General features: G+C 42.5%; 1 protein-coding gene across 1 annotated transcript in view; it reads left to right on the top strand.

Annotated features, from left to right (window-relative positions):
- Window positions 1-18179, top strand: part of LOC308097640 (1-phosphatidylinositol 4,5-bisphosphate phosphodiesterase eta-2-like) — a 169485-nt gene that overhangs the window by 109847 nt on the left and 41459 nt on the right. The window contains exon 3 of the mRNA XM_080445561.1: window positions 14556-14702. Within this exon, the coding sequence (XP_080301687.1) occupies window positions 14556-14702 (147 nt within the window). The remainder of the gene's footprint in view (window positions 1-14555; window positions 14703-18179) is intronic.

Here is an 18179-nt window from a genome sequence, read left to right as displayed (position 1 = left end):
GTAGACAATAAATGCTCAGACTCAGTCAGAGTAAATCAATATTGTGTTAAAGTTAACGGTAAACTGTTTAGGATTTTGATAAAAGTTGTGATACAGGTACACAATGTTCTGTTTGTACTGTGAATAAGTGAAAATGTTGTTTCCATCATGACTCAACAATCCACCAGAACAACTACATTGGTATTTGAGCTGTGGGACCCTGAGGCTGGACAAAACGAACGTACATGGCATATTGCATATTGCTGAATGCATCATGTTGTGTATGACTAACCAGTCATCATTATGTGCTTTGTTCTCAATTGTTGTTCCCATTTGTCTCCACACTGCTCACCTATCAAATAAAACCATCTAATTCAAACTCCCTAGACCACAATGCATAATGACAGCCATTTCCCAGGAACATGTTGGCAGGAGCGGCAGACTTATTTCCATGTTGCCACTTTGTGACATGATAACCAATCAGTTGTTAAAACTCAACCGGGTGAACACCTCTGCCATAAGGCTGATTCTGTGCAGATGTCACATTTGGAGAGTTCCCTGAACCCTTTGACATGTGTTTGGGTGGAAGGGCTGCCTGCATGTGTGTGACTGTGTAGATAGATAGCCCATGGCATAAACAAGACTTCATGCAGAGAAAAGGTGTCGGGTGATTCTGAAGTGCATGAATAATAGATTGGTTTACATGAGATAAGCAGATGTGTCCACGTTCTACAGTAAGGATTCGATCGCCAATGGGAAGACCATTAAACAGTGTTTGCGCCTGCAAAAGCCTGATCAAGACCTCATTTTAATATGGAGGATAACAGTAACAAGTAAAACTGATGTAATTTAACTTTCCTGCTGTGTGTAGCTACAGTTATATTACTAGTATTTGCCCGACGGGGATACAAGGCAATCCATATGTTTTATGACTGAGGATGTTGTAGGCGGTGGAGGACTGGGGCAGACGTGTACACCATAGAGTTATAATGGTGTACACAGAGCTGCCAATAGTTCAGTTGCGCTGGCCATGGTGCTGAAATCCTCCAGTAGTCTACTAACGGCAGTGGTTCTCAAACTTTTAAATGTCAAGGTCTCCCCTTAACTTTGACAGTATACAAATGGGGGGGGAATTGTGTGTCGGATTTTTTTGGTGCGCGAAAGACGAAATATGAATATTTAGTCAGGAGTCACTCCGCAACGCTGGGGCGTAAACATAGAGTTATTATAAGATCTAGAGTTGAGTCAGTGGACGCCGGAAATCCTTCATTTAATTCATTCATGCAAGCTCATTTTTCATTCATGCTTCATTTATTCCGCCCGGTTCTGGGGGCGTGGGCTAAACCTCTGTTTCCCAAACACTGGGTCGGACCCATTTGTGGGTTGCGGTCGCGGACACATTCTTATGGGTCACGACGAGTAAATATCCCTTTTCTTTTTTTAAACATAAAAACATTAAAATTAAAATAAATCATAAATTAGAAAACAAATTTAAGAAGTAGTGAAAATAGCCGATCTACAAAGCTCACAACAGTGCGTTATGAGCTTGTAGATCTGCTATTTTCACTAGCTTGGGTCCTGGGGAGATCAAGTTTCTCTTTTGGCTCTGGAGCTAAAAAGTTTGGGAACCATGGCTAAACTATAACTGTGCTGTAAGTTCCGGGGTTACACCGTAAGTTGTTGACCTATCGAATTCTGTGACACCAGAGGTCGCCCAATTTAGAGTGCTAACCTATGGTGCTAATCCGATAGGTCATCTATATCGTTGTAACATTGGCTATTTAGTTGCATTTCCCACATCGCTGTGTGTTTGTATACATGACGCAGCTGAGTTTGAAGATATTGCTGCAGCCTTTTTGGCGATGTCTTTCTGTGGCTTTGTATTGTTCTCTACGAGCAATAAAAGTTTGCATTCGGCAGAAACTCAAGAAAGTGCAAAAACAGCCGAAAAGTAGCGGTGAAACCCTCAGTGCCCCTAGAAACATTCTGCTGAGCTGTTATTATGCCACATTGTCGTAGTCGTAGTTTCCAAGAAACAGCGCACTTCTGGAGGAGTACCAGTGACAAGTTGTTGTATAAAGTTGGTCTTTATGGCACTTGGTCCACGTCAGTGTTGAAACGTCGTGGAAAGTTAACACACCATTATTATTCAGCTGAATGTTTGGTGCTTTCTAAATGTCTCAACAAGGAGACCGTGACAGTAAGGAAACGACGTACCACCAAGGCTCGAGGCCAGCTAGGTGAGTTTAATAACACGTTTCATTGTTTTGTTTCACAGCGGTTGTTTATGCTCTGTTTACTTTATGCCGTAATATAATATATGCCTCCATAGCCTATCCGCTATGCAAGCTTTTACAACGCTGGCTGGCAATGAAAAAAAAAGTTGTTTAAATGTTGTTTAATACTAGATTCAGTGGTGTGTAAAGTAACTAAGTACATTTACTCAAGTACTGTACTTAAGCACAATTTTGAGTTATGTTTTACTTTACTGGAGTATTTCCAGTTTTCTTAGCCATGGTTCACATGACGCTTGTATACAAGCGTCATGTGAACCATGGCATGACAGTCATGTTTCAGGGCTACAGTTTTCTGTACTTTTACTTCTACTCCACTACATCTCAGAGGCAAATATTGTACTTTTACTCCACTACAATTATTTGAAAACTTAGTTACTAGTTACTTTATTAGATTTTGATTATTATTACAAAACATACATTAACGCTTCAGACCAAACTTTTCGGCCATTTGAAAATAGCTGATCTACAAGCTCACAATGCATGCTTGTGAGCTTGCCTTGTAGATCTGCTGTTTTTATAGCTCTGATTCATAAGCCTTAGAAGGAGTTCCTTCTAAGGCTTATGAATCAGAGCTACTGTTTTTATACAATTTGTATACAGTTTATACATTTGAAGTTGTGAATTGGGACTGCATAGTGAGTACTTTCTACTTTTGGTACTTTTAAGTACATTTTGATACCAATACTTTTGTACTTTTACTCAATCAATTTAGAATTCCACTTACGTACTTGTAACAGAGTATTTCTACATTGCAGTATTGATACTTTTACTTAAAATCTAGTACTTTTTCCTCCACTGACTAGATTCAAGTAAGACGTGCCCAGTAATATTTGCTGATAATCTTTGGTACAAGAAATTAGAAAATATATAATTTTCGGTGGGTGGAATGCCTGATATCAGCCACCAAATAGGTATGGCACATGGTTTACAGGAATAATGACCACGGTAATGTGGAGGGGTACAAAAACTAAATGAATCAGTTATAGCACATCCACATACAGGGAAGGTAATTAGTGCACTTTTCACCTCTTCCAGTTGACTTGTATGAGAAATGATTGTACTGTAAGCACTTGGGTGGATCTACACTACACTCCCACAACTTAAAGCTGGCAGTTAGTTGGCACACTGCCTGGTGATACACTAGCCTCCTTTCACTGCACACTGCAAGGTTGACAGTGTATAAACATAATAGCAACTGTTATATCAGTCTCTGTCTCTCTCTCTGTGTCTCTCTCTCTGTCTCTCTCTGTCTCTCTCCTCTTTCCTCTCTCTTGCCCCCCCCCCCACCTGTCATCTCCTCTCCATTTCTTACTGGTAGAACTGTAGATGACAATTATTTATGTAAACCGAACCTTTGCCGTTTAGAATGTCTCATGGTGAAATTAGCATGTTTTCATTGACTAGAATTTACATTCTTTGGTTTATTCTGTAGCCTGATGATGCATTTGCTGCTGGTTGCATTGTACACACTGGGGTTGGAACTTCTTGCCCTGAGGGGAAGTTGAGTAATATTACAGATATTGCTGCAGTGGTGTTGCAGATTGAATTGCTTTTGCATGCATTTGCATTATTCTCTGCACGGCTGGTTGAGCTGGTGGCATTTCAGACCGAGAGACACTTGACATACAGCCTGTTCTTGCATTAATTTTCCTGACTAGTTGTATCGTAGAAGGGCTCCATATCCATAGATAGGTTTAATGTCCAGAATCATATGCATAATACAATCACATCCTGTGAAATGTTATTACCTATACAGGGTAGGTATCATAGTTATCTTCCAAACTCTCGCAAGCCTGGTAATAATCAGTCCTCTCTGGAGGACCGATTGCCATGCTCTTGAGTGTTTAAGTATTCTCCACACTATATTTTAGTAGGCTATGTTGTGACACACAAGAAACTCGGGAGTATGAGCCTAGTTTGGAAGCTGAGGCAATAGTGCTGCTCACAGGCCATTTGCGTGCAGTAATTATCTCCAACAATGAATAACGGAAGTTGCGCCTGGATTTCTCTGCAGTAAATTGTGGTTAATGATAATGATAGTCTTAGCAGCATAGGGTTATTTAAAAATACGGCAAGTTTGCATGGCTATGTGTGATTAAAGAATATCTGTGCAGACACACACACGCACACACACACACACACACACACACACACACACACACACACACACACACACACACACACACACACACACACACACACACACACACACACACACACACACACACGCACACACACACAGAGACAATAGGCTGTATTTGCAGATGTCCAAGAGAGTGCAGCAGTAGCAGAAAATCCCTTCCGCAGTGCCTGTGCTTTAAACAATGCAATTAAACAGGTAGTTGAATGAGGGGGGGGGGGGGGGTTGGATAACAGAATAATTCATAGGGTGCTTGCACTGCCTGGTGGCTCTGCCAGTTAGTGCACAGACCATAATCTCTTTGTGAGAACGAGAAACTTGGTTTGAATCCGACTCCCATCTTGTCTCTCCTATCTCTCTGCCAATGGTTTGTCTCTCTACAACACAGACCTATCCAAAATAAAGTTTAAAAAAAACATTTCATGATTATCTCAGCTGGGGTTGTGTGAAGGATCCCGAATGTCGATATGTGCGATAAACCGCAAGACAAAGCTTTTTCTGAGATGAAACAGACGTGTTAATTAAGTTTTGCGGGCATGGAATAGTCATTGGTTAGCCAATATCTTCATTATGGATCTATATCAGCCCTCCCTTCCATCTCTCTCTCTGTCTGTTTCCGTGTCACCCCCCCTACACACACACACACACACACACACACACACACACACACACACACACACACACACACACACACACACACACACACACACACACACACACACACACACACACACACACACACACACACACACACACACACACACACACACACACACACACACACACACACACACACACACACACACACACACACACACAAGTTAAGCAAATCCCCAGGTCCTGGATTACCTCTTCCTAGGGATTTAGGATTGCCAGCGGTCCAACACATGCTGCACAGTTTCTGTATTGCGTCTGCTTATACCTGTAGCAGTTTCAGGGCATTCTGAAAGCCTGCCATTCTCTCATACTCCTCTGAGTGAGAAGCCTGCTATTGAAAGAAGACCCCCCCCCCCCCCCAGTTGAAGAAAGATGATGGCTCGCCTCTTTGCTCTGGAGGGATATTGAAGAGAAGACGACTACGGCGGATATGAGCAGGTTTGCTGCTACAAGAAGATAGAGCGAGATTATTGACTAACTGTTGATATCATTAGGAGACACAGTGGACTGTGGGAGTCCTACTCGTGCTGACACCCTGAGATTTCATCTTGTGATCCTTCTCAGGGGCGAAGGGGGAGCCTTTGGAAGCAAAAATCAGCTTCCATTACTTTTGCTCTGGAAAGACCTGCTGTGACAGCAGATACATGAATCAAAATCTTTGGGGAGAAAAGCATGCACTGCGTCAAGAGTTGAATACATTGATTCAGATGTCCTCTTTCAATCTGCATTGACTATGACGGCCCGCTGACAGCCTGGTTCTTCATTGAACATTTTAGAGTGAGCATTCCCCTCGCGGCTTAGGAAACGTATCCACATTTGTTCTGAATGAGCACGTCCGTAATGAGTGCCTTTTTCCCCATCGGCCCTGTGTCCTCGGCCCTGATGCGCTCAACGGCCACTGCCGCCACAGGCGACATGCCCAGACCCCCGGCTAAGGGGGCCTTCATCTCGGCGAGCGAGAAGGACCAGCAGAAGGAAATGGCTCAGCGTAAGAGCCAGCACCAAGCCTCCATGGCTTACATAGTGGAGGAGTTCTTCACCAGTTCTACTGGCAGCAGTATTGTGGCGTTTTCCAAGTGGAGACTTGGATTTATGGGTAAGCGACAAGCATAGTTTTTGGTTAGATGTGTCAAGAGTGCGGTTTGTTGCCGCCAAAAGTTACAAGAGCAGCTGTATGAATGTGATATTGATTATTGTATTGATAATAGAGATTGGTATCATGTTGTGATTGTGACCTTAATCGGGTTCAGTCAGTGTGTTGATTTTTCCCCTCGGGCTGTCTACCATGACCCAAGCCGTAATTGACAACAGATGGCACCCGGCTTTAGTGTGGCTGTTCTGGTTCAGTAGGCTGTAAAGTCTCCTGTAAATGGTGTCAAACTAAGATATGGTGGAGAGGAGAGTTTTCATGCTGCAATCCAGAACTTATTTTAATGAATAAAACATTATTTTAACCAAACCAATCTGTATTACAGAGTATGTTAATACTATAACTTACAATATATATATATATATATATATATACAATATAAATAATATAATCTGCAGTTGGTCAGAGGTGGTCTGCCCTACTCCCTTCCATTCCGCCTATGGGCAGAAGGGTATAACTTGGTCTCTTATGTGGGAGACCAAGGTTTGAATCTCGGGACAAAAGGCTGTATGGTGAAATGCCCACCTGCACTATATCCACCGTGTGTGTGTGTGTGGGTGTGGGTGGGTGTGTGTGGGGGTGGGTGGGTGGGTGGGTGGGTGTGTGTACTCCAGCATAGTGCCACTAAGTATGCACCGTGCATCTACAACATATGGAGATCAGTCTATCCTCTTGGCTTAACCTGACAGGTAGTAGGTCACCCAGTCGCTGTAGTTTCACCTATGTCATCCTGCCGCCTGGTGGAAAGCTGGCTCCTGGCTTGTTATCTGGTGCTTTCTTTAACCCCTTCAACACAACCACAGCAGCTGTGTTCGCCAGTAGGAGCCAATTCCTATTGGGTGGGTCTACCAATGTAGGGAGACTTCCCTTTAAGCCTGATTTGTGCTTCGTTGTAGGGCGGTGTCACGTGCTGAAAATGCAGCATATCAATTTGCAATCAATTGCAAATTGTAATCATTTTGAAGATTTTTCCAATAAGGTCAGCAGACAGAAAAGCCTGGATTTACTGGCGCCCGCAGGTTATGTGCTTGTTTTTGGCACTGTAATTACTTTGATTTGTTTTTCAGGTGTTACAGGTGTATCTATTAGAGCCTGCCTAATGCCAGATTAGGCAGGCTCCGAATCTGATCCCGATGTTGTTCTAATCCTCCAATTACCAATGTTTTGTCCGATATTTTGTCATGAATATGAAAAACATTTGTTACTGTTAATGAATGAATTAGTGTTAAATGTGTCTGTGTTAGATGGGATTATTTGATGGCAATTTTCTGGTGAATATTGGCAAATATTGTCATATATAGCAGACTATTTTTAAGAGTACTCTTTTGTTAACCAGGCAGTTTTTTTCCTCTCTATTTTTGTTAACACATTCTCCTCTCTAGGCTTCTTCTCCATATCACCACATACTTTAACCCTGTCAGTGTTGCTATGGTAACGGACCCAGACCCGTTAGTAAAAGAGTTTGGAGTCCCCCTCCCCACCCTCTCTCTCTCTCTCTCTCTGTGTCTCTGCGGAGCTGCAGGGTGTGTTAAAAGTGTTTGCTACTATCATATCCCTCGCCTTGTTATCAGCGTGCAGTAAAGTATGCACTGGATCCTCATGTGTTTCTAGTATTACAGTAAAGTATGCACTGGATCCTCATGTGTTTCTAGTATCACAGTACAGTATGCACTGGATCCTCGTGTGTTTCTAGTATTACAGTACAGTATGCACTGGATCCTCATGTGTTTCTAGTATTACAGTGCAGTATGCACTGGATCCAGGAATGCACTGAATATTCGGCCACCGAATATTTTAGGCCGAATATGGCAAAAAAAAGAATATTCGGTATTCAATTCAAATAGATTTTAACGCCCAATAAATATTACAGAATGTAATGTTAGACGACATACACAAACGGCACAAGCCGATCGGTATAACACTGTTGTAGGGAGAAGTATACAGCAGCTGAGTCTCTCTGTTGAATGGAGGAGTACAAATCAGCTGCGTCTCTCTCAGTTTGAGCCCAACGTGATCTAATATGAGAGTGACGACACTAGCACTGACTCTCATCCTAAGAATGGAATGCAGAAATGCTCGTTCTATCTCAATGAGGAAGTTCCAATGATCGGAACTGCAGCCCATGACGGCCCGCTTTTGCCGCGAGATCAAAGCGTGTCGTAACTCTCTCTCTCTCTATGGGTCTGGTTGAGCCCAGGCGAGCATTTCCGCGTTCCATACTTACAATGGGAGTCGACGCTAGTGTCGTCACTCTCATGTTAGATCACGCTGGTTGAGCCCAGCTGACATTCCTCCCCGCACTGGCCCGCCCCCCCTCACACACACACACGACAGCTCAAGACAACTAGGAAGGAAGGAATACTAACTTTGTCATCTTGAATTAACCAAACAAAAATCCACACATGTCAGAGGGTGTAACATTTGTAGGTTAATCAGCGCTAGTTAAGAGCCTGTATGCACAGCGCAAAAAAAATAACACCAGCTGTAAACGCTTTTGTCGGTGTGTGTGTGTGTGTGTGTGTGTGTGTGTGTCTCGCTAAAATGAAACTGAAAGTGACTTCTCCAAAAGGAATGGCATTGGCAGGCCTAATATTATGAATGCATTTTGGTTAAGTGCAATAATGGAGCTGCAGACATTATATTGCCTTTTGTTAGGCTATTCAATATATGTATTAATTTCTTGAATTAATTCAATTTAAATTTCTTTAATTTGCAATAATTCAACTGTGGCATGCTAATGTTTTGAGACATATTGTCTTCTATTACTACACAATAGTAAATAAATAATTCTACACAATAAATCAATCTCAATATGGACCCATTATAGTGATTTATAAGTTCAGTCAGATAACTCATGAATAGATTGAACCAATATTATAGAATGAGACTACAAGTGTGGATGTAATATTTTATCTTGGCATTCAGGCTCTGCTATATTTTTTCTCCCTGCTCTGAACAAAATTAGACAACCATCATTAACCATTAAGAGCAGGGAGATAGATATACAATAACAACCCCCCATGGATAACAGAACCAATAGCAGAGACCACTGGTGGTTCTTGGGTGGCGGTGGGAGCAAACAGCCGCATAACAACAACCAGGGACACAACAGCGGAAGGAACGCAGATTTAGGTGAGCTTAAATAACCCGCCCACGTCAGTGTATGACCTATGGGTCATAACACTGTATACACCCACATAGTAATGAGCATGTGTGAAACCTCTCGAGTATATACTGCCTGAATAAACATTTTGACCATTCGGTTTTCGGCCAAGTGTTTCCGATATTCGGTATTCAGTTTCGGCCAAGAATTTTCCATCCGGTGCATCCCTACTGGAGCCTCATGTGTTTCTAGGACTGCAGTATACAGTAGTATGCACTGGATCATCATGTGTTTCTAGTATTACAGTATAGTATACACTGTTTCCTCTCATGTGTTTCTTGTATTCCAACTCTTTATTTATCTGCTTCCATTCCTCTGCAGCCCGGTTCCCTCCCTGCACTCTATCCACCTCTATCCACCTCTATTGGATATTCCGATGAGTCCTTATTTCCTGCTTCCTTCCCGTCTTCATTACGTTCTCTCTCATTTCCCCTCTTTTGTCTCTCCCTCTTGCTCAGTTTGTTTCCTGCTCCCGCTGTCCGTTCCTTTGTTCCCCAAGCGTTCCTTCTCTTTCAACTCTTCACTTCTTTCCACGCTTTCGTCCCATTGTCCTTCCTTATTCTCCACATCACATCTCCTCATCATCTCCTTTACTTAAGCCCTTTGTCTTTCATGATTTGTTTGAATAATGGCGCAGGTACTCGCATTTGTTTCATGGTACTGTATGTGTCTAGAGACTAGTGTCCATGCTGAGTGGAGAGGTGACTATAGCAGTGGATCCTTTTTAATTTCAAGATGGAACCCCATCAAGGACCCCTAGGGGTTCCCGGGTCCCACGTTGAGAACCAGTGGCCTATAGCATAATGCCTGTGCATTCAATTTCAGCGTACCACCTTTCTAACCAGTCGGATAGTGACAGATCACCCGGTGCTTCAGTGCGTCGACCGCAAGCGCTTCGTCCCGACCCATTCAACTGTTGGCTAATTTACAAGTGGCTTGATTTGTTCAGGCTTAATCAGCCTTCTATAGGTTATGAATAACCTTTTCAAACGGGCTGAAGTAGGTCAAATGTGCACGTCCACTACTTAACTGCTGAATGCCTGGTGATCTGTGCTGGATAGCGTGCCTGTGGTCTCCGATGATTCTTCTCATGGAGACTTTTTTTTCCTTTTTCTTCTTTTTTTATGTGGTCTAGGGTAATTGTCAGCGGGCTAGGAATTTACTGCAATAAATGTAGCTGGAGGTTTGATATGCAGTCTCTATCTGTAGACGATTTTAAAGCTGCAATCCGGAACTTACAGTATTAGACCCTGGTGTCAGGTAGGATACCTAGTACTGGTTAAGAAGTAGCTCTGCCTGAAGCTCAAACTGTATGCACAATATCTCCCCTGGTCAAGCGGCACTTGGATGAGTGGTAGAAATTTGGTGTCTGATGCGGGAGGCCTGCTTTAGAATCCTGGGTAGGACATAAAAATTGCAGATTGCAGCTTTAACATGCTGCTGGGGACTAAAGATTTATATATAAAAAGCTAACTCTCTGGCACATTTACAGTTCATTAATAATATTCACTTTCCTTGTGACATAAATAATAGACTAATGTGGAACTTTCCCATCACCATGTTGAGCTTCTGATCCCTGTGGCTCAGTGCCATTTCTTTAAAATTCATTAGATAAAAAAGGAAAGTGGAGACATACAGGGTATCTGTGCCGAGGACTGTTGTGTACAGTACAGCCTGGGGTTTGAAACCATAAACTGACACCGCTTGTTGTTCAGTTAGGTAGGTATTTCAAAGCGGAAGTTTTAATTTCCATTGCGTTCCACTGCATGGAAAGAACCATATTACATGAGGATATTCTTATGTAACACACACACACACACACACACACACACACACACACACACACACACACACACACACACACACACACACACACACACACACACACACCAAATGCCTCACTGTCCATGAGTTGTTTGCAATCAAGGCAACACCAGACAGTGTGTGGCCCAGTTTAAGGCCTTTTTTGTTGGTTGGGATTTGATTAGATGTTTTTGCCTCTTGCAAAATCAAGCGTATGGGCAACGTGATGGCAAGCAGAGAGGGTCTCACTCTGATGTCTATCCTACATGCCTTTTTAAGCCGGTTTTAATAACCCTGCCTCTCCTTTTTAAACGTGTTTTTAAACTTGTTTTAACCTGTTTATACTTTTTGATTCTTGCAAATGGTTTCTTTATCTTGTTTTATTATGTACTGTAGCACTTTGAGGTTTGTTTCAAATGTAAAGTGCAATACAAATAAAATGTATTATTATTATTATTATTATTATTACATCCTCCCTTCACTCGCATTTTGCACAGTTCACCATTTCAATTAGTTGGACCATCCAGGGAATGTTGTTTAATAATACTGGCATTGTGTGTGCACATACAACCCCTCGCACACACATGATGGTGGTGGGTCTAAATTGGAGCCTTAGGTTTCAGGCTCCAGTCGGGTGTGACTGTGTGTATGTCTGCTTCTAGAGAGGTGCAGACAACTGGGGCTGCAACTATCTATAGAGCACCGAAGTCTGACGTAATTTACGCATCCTACCTGGTTTTCCACCCCATTCTGAATTCCCATAGACATCTTTAATATCGCGTCAAATAAGAACTGTGTTCCAAAAATAAACAAATGATCCCGGCGGTTTCACTCATATGGATATGAAGCATCAACTGACGGTGAGAAAACGATAGTTACTTCCGCCTAATTAGTTACATTTTCGCCAGAAACAGACTGTATCAAATATAAGTGACTGACTATCATAAACGATACAGAGCCTCCTCCCTGACAATATCGCCGGGACAGTTTGTTTATTTTTGGACCACAATTCCTATATGAGACGATTCTAAAATGACCCATGTTATTCTCCATAGAGAAATTACTTTACGAACCAGGGGATGAATGAGTGACGTCAGGACTTCTGTACTCTATTATCTTAGCGATTATTGATCGATCACTTTTTCGATTAATCAAGAAGTCATGAGCCATCTTGAATGTAAACTGTCTATTTAGATTTTCAATATTTTTGTTTTTGTTGCACAGTTTTTTTGTCCAGTTGTTTGAGTGTTTAATGGACCACAGTGGAAACGAGCCTTTGGCTTTTTTGTGTTTCATCCATTTGGCGTCTTTTGTTGTTGTACTGCCTGTACCCTTAGAAATCGGCAATAGAATATTCAATCAATCAATCAATTGTGCATTTTATTTATATATATATATATATATATATATATATATATATATATATATATATATATATATATATATTATATGAAAATGTAATCTACATGCTCACAACACGTTTGGCGTGATGCCTTGTGACCTTTTTTCTGTATCAGTGTTAATTTATCTGAAAATACACAAATGGAGGAAGGTTCCATTTGTACACTGAGAGTTACATACTGTCAAGCGTCAACACTCTGGATTTTACTGTTTCCCATACTGTATATTTAATGCTTTATTGTTATTCTTCAGTGTACAATCCGATTTAAAAGAAAAGAAGAAAAAGTAACATAGTGTCTCCATATTTTTGTCTCTCTCTGGGTGTGTCTGTACAAAATGTCTGAAAAGTTTTGCCCGTGGGTTCTGTGATGTGCCAATATCGAACCTGCCAAGGGAGGGCAGGCTGTGTTCTCTTACTGCCAGTCGGTTCCTAGCGTAGCGTAGAGCCAGGAACAGACTGGCATATCAATAGTCATATCAATGCTGCTCTTACTCTCGGCAGCCGCCCTGCACTAAAGCTAGTTAATGTAACACAAACCTGCCTCACTTGGCAGCATCCTAAATCTGTTTACGAAGCGGGCAACTTGAGGCAGCAAGAACCAACTTGGAATCGCTGACGCGTCAAAATGAACGTCGCTGGCAATTGGTTTGTGGGAGTGAAAGCGTGCAGCCATGCAGCAAACGCCTATGCAACGTTCCTCTCTGAAAATATTTGTGCCAGCCAGATATGAACCTGGGCTGTCGATGGCACAGTCGACTACTTGCTTTGGAGAACGATGCAGTTGGACACTCTGAATTAGACTTGACTCTCCGGATTTTATTGTGTAGGCAGGGCAGGATATCATGGAAAAAAAGTCCTAGAATTTTAGGAAAGTGGCAGGGCTAGGGAGGTTTGCAGCTTCCGACTAAATTGTATGGGAGGATGAGACATGGGACTGAACTACATTAACTAGTGCCCTGGAGGGTCGGGGACATTGGCCGGTCTACCCACTTGCCAATGAGAGTGCAGCCTGGCCAAATCAATGGCCAATTACAGCAATCCATCACTTCTGTGTCTACTGTGTTACTATCTCACGTACTGAAGCAGCGGTTTCCCATGCACACTGCAGACGCAGAGCTTTCTGTGTCATCGGACCGACCACCCGCTAATCTTGTTTACGAACGTCTGGGGAGGTGCGGCATGCGCGAGCACCCAGCAACGTGAACGTGCCTGCCACCTGACAATTGATGATGTGGCCTCATAGCCCGAGGGATTGACAGAGAGTGTCTCTTCCACACACCAGCTAGGCTAGACACACACATAATTAACTGGCTGTGGAGGAATTGTCAAAAATGGCACTGCCACTGACACATTTTAGAAGTTTGGGCTCTGGGCTCACGGTACATCCTCACAGGGATGCTGTCTCTGTGTTTTCATTGGAACAGGAGTCGTATTCATCAGCTGTCATTTCACTCACTGTGTGGGATGATATTTTTTCTTCCTCAAGCAGCATTCAAGTTTGGTTACAAAGGATGTTCATCCCCACCAGGTGTATGTTTTATTAATTCTTTCTCTTGTTCTCTCACCGTGTGAAGTTATTGTGACGGGGATTTACTTTTTTTTGTGTGGAGAAATGTCCTGTTGCTGTCCATCTACCTTCCCTGCCTCTCCCTCCCACGAGATTAGCAATTCCCTGATGGCCATGTCCAAAGTATTCTGTGTGTGTGCGTGTGTGTGTGTATGGATGCGTACCTGCATGCGTGCCTTCCTGCGTGCGTGTGCGTTAGGGAATTTTTGTGTGTGCATGAGATCCATCCTTGCAAACCCTGCTGGGCTGTTGAGAAAACACATATGCTCTCTCTCGAATACAAACATGATGTGTACTGTACACATATTTCGCTCGCTCTCCGTTGGCGGTGTATTTATTTATTTATTTTGTTTGTTGATGACTTTCCAATCCTTTCTTTGTTGTTCTTCTTCTCCAGTGGAGAAATGCATGAGCTCCATGCAGACGGGGACCCAGATGGTGAAGCTCCGCGGCGGCTCCAAGGGATTGGTGCGCTACTTCTTCCTGGACGAGCACAAGTCCTGCATCCGCTGGAGGCCCTCGCGCAAGAATGAGAGGGCCAAGAGTGAGTGTCTTTGTTCTTAAAGGGAAAACAGCCGATTGGCAACCTAAAACCCATTGTTTTCTGATGTGCATTTTATCCCTGTGTAAAATGTCATGGTCGCTGTCCATCGGCGGTGGTGCTGAATGATTCACCATTCATTGCACATGTACAGTATAGAGCAACGTGTGCTGTTCTTGGTTACATAGTCTAAGATTATTATTTTGTTTTGGTTCACCTTTAAAGGTTTAATGACATTCACTTTTACACCACATTCAAAGTCTTTGTCCTGGTCCTTCAAAAGTGTACAAAAAGTTTTAAGTGAAAATTCCATTCCAGTGATCAATGGCAGGTGTTTTTCTCTCACATTTCTAAAGCCTTTTCAACTGCAATGAAAAAAGAAATCTTTGCCTGCGGGTGTCGCTGGTGAGGGATTTTGCCTGTCAATCATCGCCTCTGCTCCGCCCCCCCCCAAAGGAAAGGATAGGGGAGGGGAGGGGCGAGGAGGAGAGTGGCCGGGATTATTCGACAGTGACCTCACTGTCGAAGGGCCAAGCTCAGATTACTTTTCAGCCTAATTATTCAGAAAACCCCAGACCACAGAAAATCCACTGAATGTTTTAAGTTCAGGTTTTTTGGGTGTAATTGAGGTCATAAAACCCCAAATAAAACATTGAAAATAAAAAAAGTGAAAATGAATGTCATGATACCTTTAAGATGTGAAATGAATGATGGCTATGAGGATGGGATCTCAGGAACAGTTTTCTGGCAGATCATCATGATGCTAAGATCAAATCTTGAGCACCGTAACTCCCTCCCAGCATGCTCACTTAAGCCCCTTCAAATGATCCAGAATACTCACCTCTTCAGACTCCCCCTAGCACTCACCTCTTCAGACTCCACCTCACCCCCTATTACTCACCTCTTCAGACTCCATCTCACCCCCTATTACTCACCTCTTCAGACTCCATCTCACCCCCTATTACTCACCTCTTCAGACTCCATCTCACCCCCTATTACTCACCTCTTCATAATCCACCTCAACCCCCTAGCTCTCTTCTCTATGCCTAAATTATTCATGCACACACACCCTGGTTTTGGTTGGACAACTATGGAGAAATGATTCTGGTGAGAGAAGAGAATTGGTTCAGAGGAGATATTTTAATTTCCAGTGCAGGCAGGGAGATTACAACAATTAAAGTGCGTGTGCTTTCTGGTTCACTCAAGCACACCACCAGTAACGAGTAGTAAAAGGTTAATTGCGCAGCCGAACCATCTATTGCCATTCTGAATCTGGTGCACTGCTGACCAGAGAAGCCCATGTGGAACAGTTTATTAATTTAGTTCAGTCCTGACAATTGTGCTACTGTCATGCATTATTATTATTAAAACGATATTTGGGATTGGTTCGGATGGTTTAAGGTCAGCCGGGGGTCGGTTATAAAAAATTTAAACTGCACTTCACTATATGCTCGTAAAGGCTAACCACATAGCCATGCAGTCGTCTTGTCACCAGAAATACAAAGATGCATTGGCAACACCTGTACCGTGTTATACACTGGAAACACAAAGTGATCACAGACAGAATCAAAGACGTCAGAAAGTTGGCTAACAGTTCTGGCAATGAAGGATATACTGTATACACACTTAAGTCAATGTGGAAGTACAGGATGTTGACCGCATTTGTGAAAAAGGCTCATTAACGGTCAAACACATACACTACCAGTACAGTCTGTCAGATCTCTTCCTCCTCTCCTGCATATGCCAGCCAGCTCTCACCATCTTAACATCACACATACACCTGGGCCTTTTCTCCTTTGTCAAGATACACATACCTGTAGAACTGTATAATCCTGTACCTGGCCTGTAGACCCGTTCGCAACTTGGTGTGAGGGGAATTTCTCACTTGAACTGAGTCAATGGGTACCTAGACATGAAAAATCTAAGAGGTGCTCGTCCGCCATAGTGCCACGAATGGCGCAATGGCCAAATCAAATATGGCCGCCATCGACCATGATGAAAATCCAACTTTTTTGTTTCTGAGTGTATATATACATGCAATACCTCCATTTTGACTAATTGTGGGGTGGGGAATTCATTTCTGATATTGTTATGACCATTTGGGGTGATTTTGACCTTGGAAGGTCATGGTCAAGGTCATTTTGCTATTCCGAAGACCTTGCCATAACATGGCCATTGTTAGGACTAAAAACAGGTGCAATAAGTCTAATTCAACTAATTCTGACATGTATAATTCATTTCTGATCTTGTTTTGACCATGGGGAGAACTGGGTGAGAGATCACAAGAGTACACAGCTGCACTGTCTCTTCCAAATACTTTTGTATAACATTCACAGTGGAGTGAAGCGAACACCATTGCATATGATGCTTGGCCATTCCCTTTATGCAAGAGATCGCCTCATCAACTTCCAGAGTGTTCGTAGACAACTAAATCGGGCATCAATTGCGATGAAGGCGTGTTCGCTCCGGCTGTAGATATTTACCTGCACGAGACAGAACAGTTCAAGGATCTCTTCCTCTGCATGGGCCCTTTCCATTGGACTTGTGTTCTTTTTTATCTCTGGGTCCCCAATCTATACTTTTACATCCTCAGTGTTCATTTTACTCTTTCAGTTCCATTTGTACACTTTTGGAGTTACAGATAAATAAGGATCCATTCATGTGGGTCCTAAATACCATTACATTTAGCTGAGGACCCCCTGGAACGCTCTGATGGACCCCTGGGTGTCCCCAGAACCCACATTGAGAACCACTGTTGCACATTTTTTGGTTTTGCCTGCTCAGTTATGTTGTCTGGTGTGTTGTTCCACACTGCTTTGCCTGGTTACCATTTTGGAAAATATACTGTACCAACAACAAATTGTGCTAGAGTTGTGCATTTTCTGGGACCAATTAAGAGCTGCTGTTCTACAAGATTCATTCATTTACTGCAGCATCTGCCACAAGCAATACAATTCATTTCCTGTAATTATTTTATAGCAAGGCAAATGGATTTCTCAATTGCAGCTCCTTCTTGCATTTACTGAGCCAAAATGGCTGGGCATCCCACGAGGGCAGGGGGGCTAAGGTGCTCTGTTTCCTATCGTCCTCCTCCCCTCCGTCAGTGCTACTGTGGGTCTTAATAAGCTAATTCAGTGTTGCTTGAATGCATATAAAACGTGCACCCATCAACACTTGTGTGCACAGTGAATTGTGTCATAATTTTATGATTCAAATTAGATTTTTATGTAGCACATTAACCATTATGTATTAGTTTTTAAATAAACCTCCTTTCTTAGGGAAAACAATTAGTTGAACAGCAGACATTCGTCCATTGTAAATAGTGCATTTTCTTATCTATTAATGACAATTAATCGTTAAAGTTTTGATTAACGATTATGACATTTTCTTAAAATGAGTATCCAGGTACTGTACATCTAGCAGTGTCACCTCCATCAAGCCAATGTAAACTCCTCCATATTTTATGAATGGACCAAAATC

The sequence above is a fragment of the Gymnoscopelus braueri genome, assembly GCF_963280865.1.
Source record: "Gymnoscopelus braueri genome assembly, chromosome: 12".
In the NCBI taxonomy this organism is placed as follows: Eukaryota; Metazoa; Chordata; class Actinopteri; order Myctophiformes; family Myctophidae; genus Gymnoscopelus; species Gymnoscopelus braueri.
This window is presented reverse-complemented; position numbering and strand designations above follow the sequence as displayed.